General features: G+C 39.7%; 1 protein-coding gene across 8 annotated transcripts in view; it reads right to left on the bottom strand.

Moving 5' to 3' along the window:
- SYNE2 (spectrin repeat containing nuclear envelope protein 2) overlaps positions 1 to 23,257 on the bottom strand; it is a 197,196-nt gene that overhangs the window by 117,774 nt on the left and 56,165 nt on the right. For 5 of the 8 annotated variants that reach the window (XM_030007298.2, XM_030007297.2, XM_030007300.2 and 2 more), the window contains exons 30-47: positions 22,737 to 22,916; positions 21,583 to 21,733; positions 18,906 to 19,064; positions 18,050 to 18,211; positions 15,521 to 15,622; positions 13,976 to 14,176; positions 12,834 to 12,999; positions 11,964 to 12,076; positions 10,984 to 11,186; positions 10,491 to 10,610; positions 10,101 to 10,389; positions 9,176 to 9,345; positions 6,822 to 7,134; positions 5,912 to 6,076; positions 4,656 to 5,012; positions 3,986 to 4,147; positions 2,976 to 3,137; positions 1,523 to 1,669 (exon numbers count right to left, since the gene is read on the bottom strand). In XM_030007298.2, the coding sequence (XP_029863158.1) occupies positions 1,523 to 1,669; positions 2,976 to 3,137; positions 3,986 to 4,147; positions 4,656 to 5,012; positions 5,912 to 6,076; positions 6,822 to 7,134; positions 9,176 to 9,345; positions 10,101 to 10,389; positions 10,491 to 10,610; positions 10,984 to 11,186; positions 11,964 to 12,076; positions 12,834 to 12,999; positions 13,976 to 14,176; positions 15,521 to 15,622; positions 18,050 to 18,211; positions 18,906 to 19,064; positions 21,583 to 21,733; positions 22,737 to 22,916 (3,322 nt within the window). The remainder of the gene's footprint in view (positions 1 to 1,522; positions 1,670 to 2,975; positions 3,138 to 3,985; positions 4,148 to 4,655; positions 5,013 to 5,911; positions 6,077 to 6,821; positions 7,135 to 9,175; positions 9,346 to 10,100; positions 10,390 to 10,490; positions 10,611 to 10,983; positions 11,187 to 11,963; positions 12,077 to 12,833; positions 13,000 to 13,975; positions 14,177 to 15,520; positions 15,623 to 18,049; positions 18,212 to 18,905; positions 19,065 to 21,582; positions 21,734 to 22,736; positions 22,917 to 23,257) is intronic. The other 3 variants (XM_030007299.2, XM_030007305.2, XM_030007304.2) reach the window with 3 other exon arrangements.

Below are 23,257 nucleotides of genomic sequence, written 5' to 3'. Positions count from 1 at the left end.
CTGAGGTGACCTTCTTGGCCAACAGGGATTAAATGACCACAGATCAGATTCGACAAGGGTATAAATGGGGTCCTGCCAGAGGACATTGGAATCAGTCCTCCTCGGAGCAGCAGGTCTGCAGTCAGGGACTCCCCATTGGGTCGGGGCACCGCCCGAGGTAACTCCTCAAGGGAGACAGCCGTCATCTTTTAGGTGAGTGATATGCACATTTTGAGACATCACTTTTAAATCTTAAGGATTCTTAAGTCAGCTGTGTAGTACTAATTCCCCTTACATCATTGAGCCTGTAGTTCACTAATGTTATCGGAGTTCTAACTAACTTTTTACTGAAGAATAAATCTGACTTTTAACGCCTGTTGGATTTGATTGTGCGTGCCTCCGGAACAAGGATGAGAGGAAATGGCCTCAAGTTATGCCAGGGGAGGTTTAGATTGGATATTAGGAAAAATTTCTTCACTGAAGGGGTTATCAAGCCTTGAACAGGCTGCCCAGGGAAGTGGTTGAGTCACCATCCCTGGAGGTATTTAAAAGATGTGTAGATGTGGCACTTAAGGACATGGTTTAGTGGTGGACTTGGCAGTGTTAGGTTTACGGTTGGACTCGATGATCTTAAAGGTCTTTTCCAACCTACATGATTCTATGATTCTATGATGGTTGCATTGTTCTTTAAATGCTTTTCAATAATACCCAGTTTTATCTTCTCCATAATTTTTCCGGGAACTGAGGTTAGACTAACAGGTCTATAGTTTCCTGGGTCTTCCCTCACACCCTTCTCATAAATTGGAATAACATTGGCTAGCTTCCAGTCAGCAGGGCCCTCCTCAGACTCCCAAGACCTTTGGGAGATTTTTTGGGGGCTTCCAGTTCAAGCAGATGTGCTAGTCCTAGGTAAGACCTGACAATGGACAGGCCAGCTGTGGATGTGCCCACAGATTTAACTGTGAAGATTAGCTCTGGCCCTACCTTCAATTTAAGAATGTGGTGACCAAGGATCAGCAGTCATGGGGCACTTCTGATGTAACACCCTTACTCTTAAAGAAGAATAGACTTAGTAATGTCATTTAGTAATGTACCTTGTTATTCATTCAGCTTGAATTCATTCTCCTTTCTCTATTTTATTTCATTTATTTTCTTATGCTGGATCACCCTTTGATTTCAGTTTTCTGATCTGCCTTCCTTATGATGGCAGACTATCACAGCTAACTATAATAACATGGAAAGAAGTTGTACTGATTAATAATTTAAAGAGAAACTCCAAATATCATAAAATAAAGACTGATTATAATGGCTCTGAAAACCAATATTACTCTTTTGAACAGATCCAATGAAAAATATAATGTGGCTAGCACTTTGGATAAAGTTCAAAACTACCACGGACATAAAGCAGAGCTACACACAATTTGATTTTGATGCAACAGTAATTGCCTCTTTTTTTATAACAGAACTTCAGCCGAAGTCCACGTGGAGACAAAAATTCAATGACTCTGACAAATTTAGCTTGAAATAACAGAACGTGGGTTACCTCATGTGCAGAAACCGGGGGATTAGATTCCAGACCATCTTTCTCAGCTGCCGGAGATTTCAGGACTTGACTCTTCTGGCACACTCTTTGTTGAACCTGCTCCACATCCTCTCTAGAGGACTGATTCTTGACATCACTAGGTTTCTCCTTTTGGTGTAAGAAAAGTAAAAGAAACAAGTAATCAAATAGCCCTAATCAAACCTGCTGAGCAGTAATTACAGTGCTTGAGATGACAAAGTTATGAAGCCCATAATTATAGGTAGATGAGGAAAACCACAGTTACATCTATTAATTTATTGGGGGCAAGGTTATGGCAAATGAAACCATTTAGAAGAAGCAGTGCTGTAATTTTGTTATAAATTTTTAGAAAAATTGCAGATTGCAAGTGTCCTTCCACTGTTCATGTTTCATTATTCTAGCATGGACCTTGAACTGTGTACCCCTGGATGCAGTCTTGAATGCATTTTTTAAAAGGTTTAGCTTTTTCCTGAGGCTCCAGTCTTGTACTTGTATTGTAGACAGAGTGTCTGTGGTTAGACACCCAGCCAATTACCAGGCAGGATATTCCTGTGGGCAGCCCAGGGTTCTGCTGTATGTACACGCTGAGGTATTTGCTGACTGTAAGTTCTGCCTGAGTTTGTTTATCATCTAAGGACAGATAAAATAGAACAGCCACCTACACATAATGAAGAATGGCAAATCCTTACAACATGACCATGGTGGAGAGCACAGCATCGGGGACCTATCTGTGCTGCATGGATATCTGAGCTACTGGCTTCAAGTCAGATAGCATACGTACTGAAATTAGCCCACCCGCTACCCAGAATGAACAAATTTACCCCAATTCTCAGCAAGCTCATGAGCGCACACTGTGCTCCATGTAGCTGTTTGCTAAAACTGAAGGTCTGAGAAGAGTCTGGCTCTGTCTTCTCTGTAACACCCCTTCAGAGAGGAGATGACAGCAACAAGACCCCTGTTAGCTTTTTCATCTCCAACAAGAACATAGACTCTTCCCACTCATTATGGCTCCAGCTCCTAAACACTGCTCTAGTTTGTCGAAATTCCCCTCGTACCAGGGTGCACCAAACAGGACACAGCATTTCAAATGCAGCCTCGTACATACAAAGTAAATGTAAATAAGAATTCTAAATGAAAGAGACTCAAGCAAAACTGTAAGAAGACTTCACAATACATCCAGGTGACTTGGAATGCAGTATCTTCAGCAAACCACCAATGCAAAAAAAAAAAAATTCCTCCATACTAATTTTAAATGTACAGGAAAGTATTCAGAGAGTTAACGCATACTAAGTATACAGCACATCAGACAAAAATAGCTCAGTGTAACTTGAGGGGTTTATTATTTATTTATTAGTAGTATCATCCCCACTGCAACTAAACTGTATACATGTACCCTCAAATTCAATCACTCTTGTGTAACCTCATGTCCAGTTACCTCTGCTGGATGGGTTTCCTTTCTTGTTTCACCACCTTCAATACCAACACCATCCTGATGCCTTTCCGGTTCTGCTTCACCACCCTGAACCGCATTGTCCAGAACATCCTCTTGGACCCTATCATGTTTCTCCATACCTGGGCTCTCTTTATCAGCCTCCCCCTGATTTGAAAAATACAAAATGTTTACAACCAGTAAAAGTCACAGTCCAAAATCTAAGTTTACTAAGGAACATCACACTTCACAAGCTGTCTACTCTATCTTCAGTTTAGCTTAATGAATGAAGGAAAAGGCTGAGGTAACCCAAACCCAGAGTCTCTTGGAAATGCCTGCTCAGATCAGTTTGCCACATCAGGATATCAATCACTATGAAACAGTTTCAGGACAAACCAAACAGGAGTAAGTGCTCATGTGATTTTTAATACTGTCATAGAAGTTTCTGCTTAGACACATTTGGCAACTCTAACTATTGATCTTGCTCCTTTTCTCCAGAAATCCCAGTACAGATGGCTTCCACTCCGATATTTTGATGGTCATCTCTCCCAGCTACTGTTACCGCTCAATGGTGAGGACAATGAGGAAGTTCTCCAAATCGTTCCCTCGAGTTTGCACACGAGGTCATTTGCAGTGTGAATGTCCTGAGGTCCCCTAAAGACCAGCAGTTCTAGGTTAGTGACCTCTCATTACCTACCTTGTGCATGTGGGTGACAACACCTGTTGAAATCACAGGTATGTTGTAGGTTTTGCATCATGGAGAAAGTGGGTCCAAGCCCAGGGGGCTTGTAGAGATCATCACATGGATCTCTTGCATACTTCACATGTGCAAAGTTGAGGGGATGATTTGGAGAACATAATTCATAATTCTTTTCATCAAATAAGGAAAATATGTCTCTGTAAGACTACAAATTTTAAGGAATTTACATTCCATTTACATACATACAAGGAATATGCATTTCTAGTGAACAGACACACACACACATAAATATATATATATATGTATATACACTGACACGTATTAGAACATATCTCTCAGGCACCTGACCAGTCTGCCCCAATCTGTCCTTGCTGTGACGGATATCCTGTAATGGGCTGTCTGACAGTACACTGCTTTCCTCCAAAAGTGGATCATTTTGGTTCTCTTTCTCTGACATATTTCCATTTACATCTTGACCCTAAGAGAAATGATATAAAAGAAAACTTGCTTGTGTGACCCTAAATATTGTATTTTAACATTAAATCTCTGAATGGCAAAAATTATTATCTACGAGAACAGGACAAATATTGTGCTGCCATTCTAAACAAGTCTTACCGGTTTAAGAGAAACTCTCAAAGTTCTTTGGCAGAGACATATCTGCAATTTTCTCATCTATACACCTTCTCCCTTTGTGTCCTGACCAAAGATACCTGCTCTAATTACATGCAAGAGAAAGCTATATGCAGGTTGTGTTTAAATGTAAAACTGCAGTTTTGAATAGATATTATTGGCTTGTTAGAGACTTGTTATAACAAGTTAAGGGAGTTGTTCTCCTCATCTTTGATTTATACACATATATTTACACAAGGCTTAATTTCAATGAAATTAAGGATGCAATATAGGATGCAATATAAAAAAGACATTTGAGAGACGGATGCCTCTTTAACCAGTCTTTCACTGTCATTACTGTCAACAAATATACTCACATCATGCATTTCCAAAGGCTCCTTTAACTCCACTGCTGCAGGGCCCTCTTCTGCAGCAACAGGAGTATCAGAAGTGATCTGTATCTCTCTCTTCAGCATTGTATCTGCCTTGTGTTCCATTTGTATTTCATTAACAAACTCATCTTTTAACTCAAGGGCTTCACTGAAAGTATTTTCCTCCTTTTGCTTGACATTTTCAAGTCTTTCTTCCAGACTCCTGTGTTCACTCTGAAGTGTTTCAATCTCATCCTTAATAAACTTCTGTCCTGGTGAAGAGGTGTTTTGTTTAACAGTTTCTGCTAAAACCAAAATCTCCTTTAACATGTCTTCGCATCGACTAAGAGGTCCTTGTTGTTCCTTTAAACCAGAAGAAAACATTTTATTGAAAGTATCTTCACTCAATATACTTAATACTAAGATCTAAAGTCAATCACTAAAATCATAAATAGGTTGTGAACAACAAACTGTGCTGACAAGTACATGCAGAACTATTTGCTGCATAAGGTCAAATACTAAACCAGTAATTAGTCAGCCATTTTTATGAACAGAGAACACCTGAAGCTATAAGCATTACGACAATGATAAAATAATCAGATAATATGCTGTGAGGTGCATGGTGATCTTTCCAAGTTCTGAACAGATAATCCCCTCCCTCTCCTATATCTTTTTACTCGTTAGAGGTATAGCAAATTCTGGAGGAAGGGGAATAGCAGTGATCCATATCTGAGCTATGGTTTCAGCTTTCAGTAGCTCTCTAAGCTCACAGCTACAAGACTGTTATCCATTCTGCCAAAGTGCAAAAGAGTATCTGCCAAAGTGCAAAAGAGTGTCTACTTATGTGTGAAGGACACTTCTTAAAACTGAACTTGGATCACTGACATTTTCCTAAGCTTTCCGCTCTGGCTAACTTAAAGACACTTACTAACACCAAATTTAATGATCTCTTTCCTCATTATGCCCAGAGAGGGAAAAAAAAAACACCCAACCAACGAAATTGAAGAAGCCTGTGTGCTTGAGCTAGGACACTTCTACCTTCAGTTCGGCTGACAGTAAAAGTCCACTCAGTTCATTAAGAGTGGTTTTAGACTTAAAATTATCTTGATAAAAGAGAACACCACATATACTTTATAATTTAGAAAGGTTTCTTAGTTTTTAAGTTTGACACCATTAGCAGTTCTCTTCTATAAATGTGATGGCCTCTACAAGCCTCTAGGGCATGGGCCCACTTTCTCCATGATGTGAAACCTGCAACATACCTGTGATTTCAGCTGGTTTTGCTCAGCTGATGGTTGTTCCATTGCTGGACCTTCACAATCAGCAAGCTTCTCAGAGACCATTTTCAGCTCAGTGCTCAGACCTGTTACCATATCCTGAAACTGCTGGTGCTCTTGAACATGACTTTCCAATGTCTGCACTATGGTCTAGAAACCAAGAAGTTTCTAGGATTAGTCCACTATCAGCTCAAACAACTATAACTCATCGACAGACTGTCACAGCTTTTCCAGGACTCAGCAGCACAAAAAGCTTGCTTGTTTCCCATAAACTATCCAGCTAAGCACAGGTGCACAAAAAATATCTTGCCCTCTTCCCAGCACATCATAGAATCCACCACGAACAAAATCTTCATTAGTAGCAGGAAGCAGAAGAGTTTGCATTCCATAAGAATATACTTCTAAAAGGGATGTTTTCTATTCAAAATGGATGAAAGATTAGATGCAGAATGCCACATAGGGTGCAAATGCAATTTGCACTAAACTGGGTGGAACCAATAACAAACAAGATGCAGGAAAAGCCATTCATCCTTCCAAAAGGAAAAAAAACCTACTGTGGCTTGGAGATTATAGGAAAAAATACTTAATATTATACTTATCTGAATCTGTTTATACAGGTATAAAATGTTCTTCATGCTCACCTTGGTCTCATTTGTTTAAACATTTATCCCTCTGCAAAGCACAAGGCAGTGAAAAATATGATCTTCTGGTGCTCTTTTTCCCACAGTAAGAGAGAGAGAGAGAGAGAGGAATTCCCTGTCCTACAGAGGAACTTCCACCACTCCCAGTTTTCACCCATACACTTTCCAGCTGAGTGACACTACAGGCAAACAGTGAGAATTACAATGAACATGCATACCAATAATCTCGTAAATTGAGAGAGTGAGTTTCCAACCTGTAGCTGGCTGAGCAGATTTTCATGTTGGTGCTTTAATTCCAACCATTCCACCTCTGTGAAGCAGGGATCCCCACTGTGACCCTGTAGGTGATCTTCCTGGCTTTTCAATTCATTAAATCGGGAAGTTAAGTCTTCTGCTTTCTGCAGGAGGTCAGCGTAGTTTGTCAGCTGAGCTTGCTTCTCCTGCAAACCAGGCTGAAGGGAAAAACCTATCTCCTGTTGTTGTTTCTCCAGTTCAGTTAGAGCCAGTCTCAGATCTTCTTTGCTTTGCTCATATTGCTCCCTGTTCAACTGAAGTTGTTCTTTAGGGCTAAGAAAAAATACTGTGTTTAATAGTATTAAAAAAAAAATTCATTCATTACCTAGAAAATGTCAAGTTGTGAACAAGCCAACCATTAGAATGAACTTGAGCATACTGAATACTTTTCCTCAGGTTTTAAATTACTGATCAGCTTTAGACTGGAATTTTCAAGGTGATGAAAATGAAAAATACTGAAGTTATTACTGCTGAACTGGACTCAAATGCAGGACAAGTGACCCTTTAACCCTCTTAAACCTTAAACTATAAGTTCATAGTTTCTAGTATCTGAGATGTGATGCTCATGCTTTCTTCTGCTTTTCATTACAGCAGAAGTTCTGTTTAAAAACTACAATATGGCTCTGAATCTATTTTCCTTGACAACTTCTTAAACACAGTCTCCTGAAAGGGAATGTTCTGTAGAAGATACACATTGCATTGGTTGAGATGGGGGTGGGGGAGTGTTTTAGAGATACAGACAACAAAACCAGCATATGCAATATGGGCCATGTTAGCACAATCCAGTGCCTACTTTCCTGACCTTGACATTGGATTTCGATTTGTGTGCTTTATAAGCATGCATGCTGATCTGCTATAGGTGAACGCGTTGCATTTGTCCACAGGAAATATGCGACTATGATCAGTGAGACAAAAGTAACAGTAAAGTAACAGTTGTATGTTCACATTTAGTTATGAAGCTCAGATATTTTCCAGATGGAACTTAAATGCCAACATTGGAAAATATGAACCCCACAAACAAATCCAAATAAATAAAGTCTGGTTATAATTCTGTAAAGTACAGCAGGATAAATGAGGAGAAAAGGAAGGCTTGTTTTGGGTTTTGCCCCTCAAGATTCATATTTTTTGGCAAATGACAAATAAAGCATAGCCTTACATATGTTAAGTACTCTTGCTTCAAGTTCCCTATTCCAGCTTCACATTGCTGCCATTACCATGTCGCATCTGTTATTCACAGGCCTAATCCTTCAAGGTCCTGAGCATCTCTTCAGACGTGCTAAGCACCTCATCTCCTGTCTTCAACGTACTGTGAAGAGGGTGCTCTGCATTCTGCTGTGTTGGATCCAATATAGCCAACGATCTATCTTTCTGAATGCCACTTGTATTGCTTGTACTGAGTGCTCAGTAATAAGAGAAGGCAGCTGAATATTCTCAAAAATACTTGTTTTTAATAATTCATTCCATGGATATTTTTTAAAAAGTATACAGTAGGCCTACTCTAGCTTCCACTGATCTCAACAGCAAAGTTCCCAGTGATTTTACCGAAAGTCGGTTCAAGGATGTTACAGCAGACAAATAATCTTTAAAGTGTCTGCATGTGCAAAATCAGAACTTCAGTTTATGTTTACACAACACACTTGGAATCATCTGACATGTTTTAAAGGATCAATTTGGCTTTCAGACACAGTTGCCACAGTGCCAGCAACACTGAAGTGCCTTTGCTGACTTAACAATACCAGCTGCCACAGCCAAGAAAGCCTCTCATAGAGCCAGAATAAATCAGGCTTTAAAAACTCTACTTTAAAAATCCCAGCCTCCTGGATTTACCCCAAAGTCTCTTCTGAAGCAGTACGAATCTGTGCAAAGGTAGATCGCACCTCTGCTGGGGGACCACGCCTGGGGCACAGAGCCCAGATCACGTTGCAAGGAAGGACCGTAGTGGTTAAATCAGTGCACCCTCACTGTCTAATGAAACAAGGAGAATTGGGTGCATGGGTTTGGTTTGTTTTGTTTTGTTTTTTTACAAGAGTGGCTGAGCTACTTCAGTATCAAAAGGGAATCTGAGGCAAGCTGGGCAGACCCCATCAGCTCTCCTGCCACCACCCTTACACATCCTGGCTACACTCCTCACTCGACCGTTCAATCCAAACTGTGACCTGCACATCCACAATACTGCAGAAGAACAGGTACTTTTGTAGGTATCTTGTTCTGCCCCAAAAGAACACAAATTCAATGGAACTGGTGCAGGAAGAAGAGAAGAAAGTCAATATAGTAGTAAGTGATCTGTACTGCCTCTTGGCAAATTCCACATTACCTTCTACATTCAGTGGCTAGCTGACAGGTGCTTTCCCACTTGTTCTGGAGCTCCGAAATAGTCTGCTGAACCACTGCCTTCTTATTTTTTTCATTTCTCATTAAAGTTTCTCCTAGAGCTACCATGTTTTGTATTTTAGCCTCTCCTGCATCTTTGAGAGCTGTGATTTCCTGTATTAAACAAGAAGAAGAAGCAGTACATATACAACTACCAATGAGTTTTTTCACACTTTGTACGCTGCTGTTCAAGACAAAAGAATTCTCCTTCCAATATACCAAATAACTGATACATAAATGGATATATCATCTAGTTTTAGAAAGTCTGGAATCATGAAGCTGATTTATTAATTATTCTCTACATAACAAAACCAATATTGTGCCGACAAATTAAAAAAATGCTCTAAATATTAGGGAGAGATATTTGTCACAATACTACCCCTTCCACAGAACGAAACATGTAAATCCTGGCATCCTCATCTTAAGCAGTCAGAGAGAGGAGACACCGAAGAGGACACTGGAGCTTGAGAGAGCCACCCAGGCAGTGAAGCAGCCCAGTGCAACGGCACTGCAGGACACCTGAGAAGCCACACACTTTCCAGAGGCTCTCCAGATGCCCCAGCTACATTACTGACCTCCCCCTCTGTCTCTGGAGTAGGCTATGATGGGAAGGCACATGGTCACCAGCACCTTATGAGTTCAGTGCTGCTCCACCCAGAGATGCAGCAGAGAATCTCATCTTACATGCATAATAAACTATGCAAAAACAAAACCAAAAAACCCCAAACACACACCCCCTCCCCAAATAAGCCACAAAACCATAGGCAATCAGCAGTGACAGTATCTTTTAAGAGGTACTGACTCATCAAGCATTCCCCTGATATTAGCATGAGCTGTGAAGTGGAAAAGGCATACATTTAACACAATACCTTTATCTGATTAATCCTTTCCTCTGATGGCAATTCACTTTCCTGTGAACTCAGGTTATTAACAGCCTCCTCAAGCTTTTTGATGCAGCAAGAAACATCCTGGACAAGTTCTTCAAAATTTTGTCCTTCCACTGGAAGTCTCTCAGTATTTCCTGCCATTTCACTTACTGCTGTTATCAGTGTCTGGTATCTACTAATAAGATCACTGGCTTCTGAAATGGTTTCATATTCTGTCAGCCCAGCATCCCTCAAGGAATTTGCTAGCTGAGCCATGGAGTCAAATGGTTTTCTGAAAAATACACAAAATTAGTAAACAGCTATTTGTTGTAACAACATAGAGCAATCTTCTTTAGAAGACAGTTCTTAAAAAGAGACTGAAGAAAACAATACCTCTGTATTAACAGAGTTTTATAGAAGTTCTCAAGTTTTGTCTCATCTTTTTTAATCTCTTTTAGTTTTTCTTCCTGAGCAGTGAGCCATTCTTCCAAGATTGTGCTGCTTTCTTCAAGGCTAAAGAGTATAAATACAGACACAAGTCAAAATGAGAGGCATTACATGACTAAAACCTGCTGACAGCAGTGTTTAGCTGAAAAAGTAAGAAATATCATGTGCCTGATCAAGCAAAGTTTTAAGCACAAGCAATTTTAAGTATCTCGGTTCATGTCACTGAAACTATCCGTAAGCACGTACTCCCATATAACACTTGAGTCTGCTACAAAGCCAAAAAACACATGAAAACAAACAAAAAAACACTCACTACCCTTTATTAAAATACCATCTTTAATAAAAAGCAAGGTTGTTTGCCATTCACTATGACTGTTTAATAATGAATCATTTTATACCACTTGCGATTTAAATGTCAGAAACTACATAAGTTCCGTACCTACTGAGCTGCTGGAGAGAAGCACCAAGTTCCTTTTCCCTTTTCTGACATTTGGAGATCAATCTTTGTAGTTCTGCTTCTTGATCTCTCACACGGCTGTTAAGGTGGTTAATGCTTGCTTTGGGCAAGTAATGCTTCACTTTGTTCAATAAAGTTTTAACCTCTTGGATATCTCTGTCTTTGCCTTCAGATGTTAGGAAGTACTGAATAAGAGCACAAACACAAGATGCATTTGTCAAATTTGCTGTTGTATAGTAGATATATATGTTACAAGAGTTTTGCAACTCTTGTTGTCTCCACCAATACTTTCTACAGCAATTCCAGTTCCTGAAAAGAAACATGTTAATTCACAGTTTTCTGACTATTCCACTTGTAAATGGAAAAGTTGCTGATTGTAAAATAAGGAGAAAGTGAAGTAGATGACTTGGACTTTCTTCTCTACGGCACAAATACACACAGAAGAAATAGGCAAGCAGCATTTAAACCTAGCACTGACATCACTATGTCTTCTTCTGCCTCTTAACTGTGATTGCTTCTTGCAGCTGCTGTGGCTCTTCCATCTCTTTTCTGTTGATTCTGTCTGACTTAGAGTGAAAATCTGGCTGCAACAAAGTGAACGCAAATTTTTAATATTTTAGTCCAATGGAGGTCCAAATTTCATTTTACTCTCTACATATTTGATTTTCTGCGTCTTTGCACACTGAAGTACTTGGTCAAGGTCCATTGACTTTCACTAACTACTGTACTGTCTCTCACTTGCCCAGCTATGTCTGAACTTGAACTCTTGATACTCCATTTTAACGAAGTATTATTTTCATTCCACTTATTGCCCTAACGCTTTAAGTTACATGAATTGTTCTTTCAGCCTCAAGTTACAAAACCACTGTAGGTGAATTCACTCCCAAGAATAGTCTCCTGTGTAAGGAAGTAAAACTTCAAGAACAATCAGCTTTAGAAATTAGAGCATTTTAATACTCTACCTTTAACCTCTGCAGTCTTTCTTCCAGTATTGGTTTTGTTTCTGAGGGGTCAAAGCAGTCCTTCAACGACAGCTGAGTGCTGCTGAACCAGTCATTAAAATTCTTGCACTGACCTGAAGAAAGATACATTCCAATTTTCTTTATTAATTTTACTCTGTAAAAGAAAATCCTATTTAACGTGAAGATTTCAGACAATTTGTAATTACATTTATCAGTGCTTCTGTCAAAGGTTGCTTTTCACTACAGACCGTGTGACAGAAAATGCTGCAGTTCATACTTATTTTTACCCAACATTAATTGACAATAAACATACCTGTTCACTTGGGAGGGAGAGTCTCTGCTATACATAGCAGTTTCACTAAACCTGAATTAGCCTATTGGCAACTTTTGTCATTTCCACACAAATAAATACTACTCAAAAACTATTTGAAGATGAGACTAGGTTTGGGCCTAATTCTACACCTGCACAGTCCCGTGTCTGCATAAAACAAAAAGTAACTAATAACACTATTCCTTCTCATAACTAAGATTAAATAAAGAATGACTGGAAAAAATACAAAGTTTGATTTCTGTATTTTTAAATAAAATGTTCTAACATTTGTTCCTGAATTATGCTTTATACTTCTTTTATCTGCTTTTTTAAATGTAAAAGTAAGAAACAAAATACTTTGATTCAGATTGAGTGGTTTGCTGGAATCAAAAGCCATTTTTATCCAAATCTTTACCTTGTTCAGAACTCTGAAGCAGTTTGAGATATCGAAGCAGTTTCAGACACCAAACCAAAAATAAATTAATTGCATAACCTTTAAGTGATTATGATGGCCAATACAAGCCTATAAAGCTACATAAATGTGAAACATGTTTGCTTACGGTTCAAAACACCGATAAAGTGGTCTTGAAAGACATGTTTCTTCTTATTAAATAAATCAGTGACACATTTAAGCTGCTTATTTAATTCATCCACATCAGGACAATCTGTCTCTTCTTGGAGTAATGTCACATGGTGTTCTTGTTGCAGAATTTTCTGGTGTATCTCCTAAAGTTAAAAAAAAAGGACAACTGTTAAAAAGAAAATTTTGAAGTGCAAGCAGAAGTTCACAGAGCTGCTTTAGTACATATTAGAGTTTTGCAAAAGGGTTTAGTCCTGTCCATGTGTCAAAATAATTTCTTAAAGTATATTGACATTAACAAGGCAATCAGTAGATAGATATAAGCACTAAACTCCCCTTGAGCAGTGTGTATACATCTGTATGCATACCTAATCACACATACATTCACTCATGCACATTTTGGCATCACACAGAATAGATACGTGACGCACACAGTAATATAGTATGTTCCAGAGCGTATAATACCTAGAAGCTATAATGCCTTAGCTGCCGTAGGCACTATTCCACCCCTAAATGCCTTACTCTGTATGTCAAGTCCCTGTGGGTTGAAAGATAACTTAGAGGGAGCTGGGAGAATTCATTAAAAGCTGTATCTTTCTTCCAATGCCTGTGATTTCACTGTCCCAAACGCTGACACCCAGAACGTGCATAATCCACTCACTGCTCAACAGGAGGTTTAAATCTTGCCAGCCTTGAACCTCCAAGCAGGAAGCAGCTCTTTCTTCACCTCTCACCGTGGTGCAGAGAGGATGGAAAGTTGGCTGAAATTGCCTCCTTGGAGCTCCCCTTACAGGCAACCTCAGGTGGCACAAAGACAACCTGTGTATATTACTCAGTCTTGGAAAAGATACAACCCAGTACCCCCACTACTGCTTCAACGTATCTTGGGTGGGATACTGATGTCGTGCCTATCTAACCATTACCAATAGCTGCTGATAACATCCAGTGAAAACAGGCTTTTCTTTCACGTTTCTGGCAGCTTAAGGAAATATTCAAGCCACGCTTTTCACTTGAATTATTCTAGCAGTTTACAACATATACAGGAGAAACACTTATGAAGACTTGCCTAGGAGAGAAATACTGAATGAAATTATAAAAGATGTGCAATTTGTGGCATGCTACCTCTAATTTAGTAAAGATCTCTAAGGTGTCAGAAGGAGATAAAGCTTTTAAAAGTGATTCGGTCATTCCAATCTGAGTCTTGGCCAGATCAAGGTCTCCTTTTAGTTCTGCTGTATTCAAGCTGAGTTCACTGGTCCCCCGCTTCGTTGACAAGAGCTCTTTTATTAGCTCCATTTTTTGCACAACAGATGACCTGATGACCTTAAAATTGGAAATAAACATACATAAGAAATTATATTGGATTGATTTCCTAGAATATTACAGAACTCCATGACAGACACAAAAAGCAATGAAATGATCTGAAATCCAGACATTTCGATCACAGTTTGTTCCAGTTTCTTTCCCTCCCACTCCACAAATTGAAAAAGAATATTATTTAAGCCCTGCTTTTCTGAGGAGGAATGATCTCAATTCGTCTTTATTAGCAATGCATTTACTAGTGTTGCTTCACTAACAAATTTATTTGTCAGTCTACTCCCAGTGTCTACTCTCAGCTAGATAAAGTCTTTACATGTGCTTCAGCTACCATGAAAAAGAGAGTGCCAGCTCTCTCTGTAACACACCTCCCTGCAGTGATCCCAGCAGGGCAAATTCCCCACACTGATCCAAAAAACAGGCAAGGACAGCAGAGAGGTGGGGAGCTCTAGCTCAAGCCTAGTCATTAAGGAGCAGCAGGTCCTTAACTTTATCCTTAAGACTTCTGCAGATTTGCATGAGACAGCAACTCAATGGCATCATGGCCACATGCTGAAACACCACCCCAGGAGGCTCAGGGCATCTGGTGCTCCAGAGTAGCATAGTGTGCACAGCACAAGGTTGCCGAGTCCTTTCCTAAGCTCCTTAGATCACTTTACCAAGTGAAACTCCTCTGAGTTCACTGCCTGCTGAGGATAAACACACAAATAGCCAAACTGGGTCAAGATCAAGGTGCATCTGACAGACACTGGGAGTGTTTGCTTAGGGAATTGGTATAGGATCAAGGTAGGCTAACGTGGTCTCAAAGAGTATAGAAGGATTTATTCTTTGCTGTGTGAAGTTAACACAAAAAGATGAAGATTTCCTCGTGATATCCAAAGGAAAACGTCACAGTAAACACCACTCTGTGCAAACAGCTACATACTACCAAGCTACATTAAGCCATATCCAGGTAAAGGTACGGTTTAAAATACACAGTCAGTATGCTGAGTTGCTGGGATCCCCAAAGGGATGACAAGGTCCATTGTGCCTTGTTCTTGGCCAATAGCTAAAAGCCAGATATCACTGATATTGGCCTCTTTCAGCAGGCCTGCAGAACAGTTGGGTCAGATCTAAGTCCCTAAAAGGCACAGGACTGAGAGATGCCTTTGTGTTTAAAATGACAGGTTTGGTTCTAACACCTTGAGAAAGACAACAAATGAAATGTCACTACTAATAGCCAACAAAATGCCTCCAATTCTCTTTGGGTAGATTTAAGTCAAACCAAGAAATGACTGTGCCAAAGAAGTTACTAGAAGCAGGGCTGTAGTAATGAGTACTGGCGTATTAGTTGTAAAAGCTTCTTCATACCTGTAACTCCAGTGGAGGTTCATTACTATTCAGAAGTTCTTCTATCTCAGCCACCGTGTTGTCAAATTTCTGGAGTTTCTGCTCCTGGACTCGTAAGCATGCCTAAAGGTGGAAAAAACCACATTGGTAACTGTGTTTCCCCCTGAATTAAACTTCCACGTTTCTGTTAGAAAATTATATTACTAATATTCTGATTCTGCATTTTGGCATATAGAGCTCCCACAACTGGTCCATTTCCTGATTTTCATTTTAGCAATATAGACTTTTTTTTGTATTAGAGTTTGAAACACTCTATGTTTCTCAGGCGAAGCAGTTGTTACTGCAAATCTAGCATAAATTTAGCAATCTTAATTATTTTACTTCTATATTAACCCAAGTAAATTTGCAGGAAAACAGTCTTAATTTTCTTGCTGTTTCTATTAAAAAGGGATATTCTCAGATGTTATAGACTTAAAGTCAAGAATTGGCATCCTGATAATACACTTTGGTAGGGATGTGATAAAATACAACACATGCTGTAAGCACTTTTTAAATGTAAAACCTTTGTACTTAAAAAGACTTCTACTCATTTGAATGGATTTTGGAACAAGCCAGTAATGTGAAAGTAAAATACCAGGTTCAACTTATGAAACAGGATATATCTAAAATAGTCACATTGTCTCATATTCCCAAATCAATATCCCAAACTCCTTCAGGACAAAGTATTCCTTTGCAGTCTCTGTACAAGCAATCACCAAAATCCATTCACGTGCTACAGCCCTTAAAAGAGTTCCCATTTGCATACTGGCTATGGGGGAAAGCAGAACTTCTCTCACATTATTTATACTGAAATTATCTTTAAATATACAGTCAAATAATTCATTACTCTGTTCTTTTGTGACAGGCCTCTTGAAAGCACATGCACCAGTGCTCTGCTGGGCAGTCACAAAGGACCCTGGCGTTCAACCCTATGTAACGTGATACACATTGCAACAGTTGGGGTTTTTTTTGTAATTAACATTAATGCAGAGATATTTCAGGATCAACAACAAAAGAAATAATAATAAATTGATAAATGATCCTGATGCCCTCTGCACTTTAAATCATTTTACAAAAATACCAATGCACTGAGTTCAGTTTTCTCCCTTTCTATTCGGCTTTTAGAGTAGCTCATGGGAAACATGGTTTCTGTCTCCCTTGCCCTCTCCTCCCCTCTCTTTTGAGAATTACCCTCTTGCACAGGAGCAGCGGAGTAACCTTAGCGCAGCCACCTCCAGCACAGCTCTTCCTAAGCACCAGTAGAGGCACATAGGGGCATCGTCACATCATGCCGGGCTTGAGCAGTTTCCAGGTAACAAAATGGCTCTTAAGATGCAATTGCCGGCTGGTGCGTTTTTGCTGGAGCCCTCAGGGACCTGAACTACCCCAGGTAAATTCTAACAATAATGGTAAAGGCAATAATAATGTGACAAATTATCCACCTCTGCACAACGTGTATACTACTGTTTCACTGGTAAGATCTATATACGAAGAACACCTTGGCTTTTTACTGCTCTGCAAATTGAAACAAATTAGCAGTGCTAACAGTAGCAGTAATGCTGTAAGTAAGCATAATAAAAACCAGGGCATTTGTAGCATGTAAACACTGAGAAAAAACTGCCTGCATATTTTCAAACAAGCAGATATGGGATATATTTATGTCTCAACCCCATTCAAGCAGGAAATTATTTTTGCTTAGTAGATACTGGCTATAACCACAATGAAGCAGCGCAGCTGATCGATGATGGCCCTAAAGTCAGAAATTAAAATATTTACCCCCATGTGAGGCTCTTCAATGGCATAGAGCTAGTGCATGTTTTTACACCCAGCTGCACCCCGATACCAAGAGTTATAATTGCTATCATCTGTGCAAAATGGGCATGGGCAGCCCAGGCTCTGCTGATGTCTGCCCACATGCAGCCCCTGGAGACCCTTAGCATCCAGCCACTATTAAGGCTGCATTAAGTTACACTGGGGAGCACACTGGGACAAGGATCACAGGAGCAAATAAGCCACCTCTGCAACCTCTTCTTGAACTGTGCATCGCCCTGCCATTTCTGAGGCTCCAGTATCTTCACTGATAGACAATTTCTAACTAGAAAACTAATCATTATCCTATATGCACCCTCTTCCCTTTCTTCTCTAGGCACAAGGATATATGTGCACCACTGTACTCTAGACTACAAGCTTTCCAGGCCTTCTCTTTGCTGTATGTTTGTACAGCACAAAGGAATGAGGGGGCTTCTGTAGTCTAAAGCAGCATTTGCAGTGTTGCAGTAATTTAAAACAATTTAGTATACATATACGCTATCTATTTATTAGTTTCCAAGACCTGTATCTCCAATACATTATGCAATATCTTCAGTGAAACTATCCATGAAGATACAATTGCAAATGTTACTTCCTCTGTTTTTGCAGTGCTGGTATTTCTATGTAATGTGCATGTTTATAGTCCGAATTTCATATGACTGCAGTGCAAGTTAAGTGTAAAAAATTTTCCATTCAAATTACCTTCAACTGCGTAAGGTCCTCTTCGGTCAGTCGATGGTCTTCTGCATTCTTAAGTTCTGCATTTGCCCAAGCGTCAATTGTGCTAGATAAACTAAGAAGTTTGTCCCACAAAGCCTGAGCTCTTCCCAAATTATCACAGTAGTTTTCAGTCTTTTCATTGATCTGCCATGAGATTTATATACAGAAAACACATGCAGATTTCAAAAATGTTGAGTTATATTCTAAAAGCAAACGCAGCATAATAAAATCTGAGCGAGATGAAAACACCCACAAAAACAAGGGCAGCAAGGGAAAAAAATCTCATGTGTCTTCACAGTGAACTGGTCATGGAGAAGATATTTAAATCCCTGCCACACATGTCGCCAAACATACCAATCACAACAGCAGCTTGCCAGTTTTAAGGCAGGTTTAGGAAGGAGCCTTGCTCATTAATGTTTATCTACTCTCAGTAAATACCATCTAATCTCAGTATTGATGCACTGCCTAGATCCACAGTGGGAAACACTTCTCACCAAAAGCACCAGCATTGTAATTCTCCAGATTGTCTCCAAGTCTAAATCCACAGAAGTTGTTATGGAAGCTTACAGATTCATGCAGAAAGCACAAATATTGCCTTTCTGCACTTCCTAGAATTATTTACTATCAAGGAGTACCTATGATATAAACTACCTGAGAGATCAGAAACATTACGCCAATAGACGCTCTGCAAGCATTGCTCTGGTAAACACTTGGATTTATCTCTTAAGAATCTTTGCCATATTGTACTTAATTTATTCCAAATATTACACATGCGTCAGAATCAATTACTATAATGCATAACAGATAAGACCACCCTGATAATTTACTTTTTACATACATCCAGCCATCTGTCCACAATAACGTTAGCCTCATTCTCGAACGGGGGCTCCTCAAAGCTTCTCATTTTATTGAGCTGGAATTGAAGGTTTTTGCAGATCTGATTTATTTTGTCTACATCTTCAGAGTGATCATTAAATTCCTCTTTTGCCTCTTCAATCTGTGAAAAAGACCAAATGGATATTTACAAGCATGTTTACTTATGACTGTTTATTCAGCAAAACATTTTTAACTGATGTGCTGTTCTTTTTAGTTTAGAGAAACAACAGCATTACACAAAATAATCTATTTTATATAACATGATGAGACTAGGAATGTACCCTGTGTTGTTGTTACATCCCTGTCATGCCGATAGGAACATTTCCCTCTTAGAAATCCGTATCATTCTGTTATTGGCTGCAAAACAGCTGAATAGGAACTATGGATAATATATTTCTAAGAGAGCCAAAACCACAGTTTGCTTCAAAAGTCGTAATTGCAAGATCCAAGGGGACTGTACGTCCACACACAGAACCTCAGTTACAGAAATAAACAATGCACAACGTAATAATCATCTGAGATACTGTTACAACTCTAAACAAAAATATAAACCTGGCATTCTGATCCCCAGGTTTTGAACTACTTCTAAAAAAGAGCTTAAATCCTACTTAAACATAGCCATTGTCAAATATGCCATTGCCAGAAACTGAAATGTCCCTTTTTCCTACCTTCTATTTACACACTAGACTGCTTCTTTGTGCTTAATTGTAATGTCAGTGTTTACAAACAACATGGAAGCTCGCTGGAAAAGAAACACTGACCTCTAGTGTTAGGCAATTTGATATTAAAAGCTCTCCTTCCCAGAGACAAACATCGCATCTTCTCACATAGATATTGCCAGACACTGAGACAAGGGGAGCGACAGCAGAGCAGCACTCACAAACCAGAACAAGGCAGAGACTCTTCTCCGTTATTATTTTATATAATTATAAATATCAAATCATCAGCATTCAATGACATGCCTTGTACTGTGCTGCAGCTGTTGTGGACCACAATTCTGAGAGTGAGAGTTGCAAAACTCAAGGTGAGGAGGAAGGGTTGTTAACAGGGCGAGGGGTCTCCATACAAGCAGGGACCAGGGTATGCAGGCGATCTCCCCTGCAGCAGGAGCCCGAGTGATACGAGGTGCCAGAGATCTCACTGGTGAAACCAAGAAAAGACCCTGCCTCAGCTGAAGTGGGGGTGGCACACATGGACACCATCCCATTGCCTGAGGGAAGAAACTGCTTACATTCCTTCTTAAATTTAACCATCCCAGGCACTGCCTGCGAGCAAATGTTCCTGAACCATATGAGTGATGCCTCATCAGAAAGCCTAAAAATGGGATCTGAACAACCAGTTACATAACCCAGCCAGGACATGCAAAACCTGTACAGTAAAATGCTCACAATGGATATGCTGCTGTTCGCTAATCCATTAGCCATGGACAACTACGTCCAGTGGTTGTATTTATTTAGCCAAGAAGAATGTAGCTGCCTGTCAAATTTTTGTCTGAAACAGTTGTAAACTTTAAACTAAATGAAGGGGTGTCTAGCAATACCTGCTCATTCGGTCTCAACAGCTAATGCAAAAGCTACTGCAAATGTTTAACTGTTATCAAAGACAGCATGGAGCAAATGCCAGTTACGGAGGCTTTTATATAGAAAGTCTGTCTTCTAAGGAGGCTTGTAACATAGGAGAAGTAAGAGGAGAAACACCAATGTTGTTACAGCTTCTAACGGCAACACAGTTTGGTCAGCAAAGTCAGTGTGAGGGCAGAGATTCATGCTGCAAATATAACCAGCTCAAGGAAATACTTTATCATCAGCCCAGTCAAAACCATTTTGGCCTCCAGAAAGTCCGCATGCCAAGGCAGCACCATGCTGGCAATCCCCAAGCTGTCTCTGAGCACGGTGGCAATGACATACAGCGAGGTACACAAGTTCCAGCCTGGGAAGCAGGATAGATCTGTGACGGCCCAGTCTCTGAACAGATGTGCTGTGCTGACACAGCCTTATGGCTCCTGTTCCTGATCCTGCTTGCCTGGGGCTAGCTGAAGATCTCTGCACAGCACTGCATGGTGCAGACAAACCCCGCAGCCCTGCCTGGGACCCAGTGACATGAGCAAGGAGATGATATGGATCTAAATTCTTGGTTATAAGCTACAGCAACAGCAGAGAAACAAGCAGCCCCAAGGAGTTGCATTGCCTATTTTTTTTTGCTTTAAGTGGTACAACATTTTAAAATATCTTCTTAGTAAAAAATGAATTTGCTATTTTTGTGTATTTACAAACTGCCCACTATAAGGTTTTTAACTTGGTAGAAAATACAGAAATATTCTAAAGGATATGGGTCAATGTGGCTGATTTCAACATGTGGTTTTGGTAGGACAGGATTTCATCTTATTTTCATACTAGATCACAGTTTTTCTATGTCTTTTTTTTAATCCCTCCCCTTTAACAAGACCTTGATTCACTAAGCAAAAATAGACATCAACTTAAAACAAAACCAGGGTATGGTCCCTAAATGTATTTTGGAAGCCAAAATGAAAGCAAGGTCTTAACATCTGCCTTGAAGGCTGAGTGTACAAGGGCAACCCTATACCCGAACGCTCCAAGGAAAGGCTTTTCTTTCCTTTTCAGTAAGTTCTTGTTACTCACCTTTGTTATTAGTCTGTTCAAATTCTCCTTCCCCATGTAAGAAGTTTGCTGTGAAAGCACAATCTCCTGTTTCTGGATGATGCTGGTCAGACTAGTTTTGCAGCTTTGATATTGTTTCAGGAGCTCCAGAGCCCTTGCACATTGCTCCTGGCTATTAAAAAGAGATATATTATTTATGGCCTAAGCATAAAACAGCAGCCTCAACCTCTTGTCTGCTTCCTTCTCCTGTATTCAAACATGCAGGGAGTTTGACTACTATGTTTGGAAGAGAGAAAAGGGGGCATAAACTGTACCAGTCATAACCCTGCAATACTCTGTGATACCTGGTGTGGTATTTGGACAGTTCCTGGAATCAGAAATGCCCTTCACCATCATGTGCCTCTGATACACATTTAACTGTGATGTGACCTGAGCAGTTCTGTTTATATGATACCTTCCACCTGAAAGGTGAGCTCACTCACCAGTAAACTGAAATACAATGTGGAGCAGGTATCACAACAGCTTGGGTGGTGGACAGTGGGAAATACCACCTCAGCCCAGCCTTCAGTGGGATATGAAAACAGATTACTCCCACTGACACCTGTGCAAGCCATGAAGATTAACCAGAACTGTGTCAGTCCATGTAAAGCCTCTAGGCATCTTTAAAAACCATAAGAGAAGGACAGATGCCCTGGGTGATCAATCATAGCCTTTCGCAGTCCTCACTCTCACAGACTTAACAAACCGAGCTCCTTTAGTCTTTTCCTGCATAAGAGACTGTTTTCCCAGCTGTCCTCTTCCATTTGTTTCAGTTTGACTTTTCTTTTTTAACATGCTGGCATGAAATTCACAGCAAATATAGAAGACACATCACTCCCAGCAGCAGCTAGTTTTTTCTTTTGGATACCAATTAAGTCCAACACATCACTGCATACCTGCTAAATGATGGGACTGTGATGTCTTAAAAATATATAAAATTCAAGAGCTTTGGCTACAAACTTCTACATGTAATTCTTGGCTTTATGATGGTTTACAGCATCATAATGGTAACATTTGCTACTGCATCAGTATTTCATTTACTTTAAAGTATGGTCTAAGGCTTTTTTGCTGTTTCATTTTACAAGCAAACTTCTTACTTGTACAATACTACTTTAAAATGTAGCTTTTCTCCTTACCATTCAGCAAGCAAGAGTTTTGTATCCTCCCATAACCTCTCTGTAACTCTGCACTGTTCATTTGCTTCCTCTGCTTTTTCCTCTTTGATCTGTGGGAGCTTATTAGCAATTTCTCGCATAGGTTTCATTTCAACAGCAGCACAATCCAATTCCTTTTCCAATTCCGTTAATGATTTTACCCTTTATTAGAAAAAAATGAAATAGAGCCTTATATTAAAGTCCTTGATTTTTTCCCCAATGTAATTATTAAGTTCCCTAGAAATTCATCCTAGGCTGCACATACTGACTATATTAAATGACATCATAAAAAGTCTAATTTGATCTTCAGTTCATGTAATTTGACACAGTCCTTCAGATGAGTTATGCTGACCTAAGCCCTTTGAGAAAGTAATCCAAAATCCTAAAGGCCAATAGGGTCTGAATGAACATAGTGAATTATTTTGTATTAAAATGTAAGTGCACTCTGGCTATCTTAAAATATAGTCTAAGAAAGGAAGTGTGGGATTTCACAACTTAAAAAA

The sequence above is a fragment of the Aquila chrysaetos genome, chromosome 2 (assembly GCF_900496995.4).
Source record: "Aquila chrysaetos chrysaetos chromosome 2, bAquChr1.4, whole genome shotgun sequence".
NCBI classification, from domain to species: domain Eukaryota; kingdom Metazoa; phylum Chordata; class Aves; order Accipitriformes; family Accipitridae; genus Aquila; species Aquila chrysaetos.
Note: the sequence above shows the minus strand (reverse complement) of the source record. Positions and strands in the feature narration are given on the sequence as shown.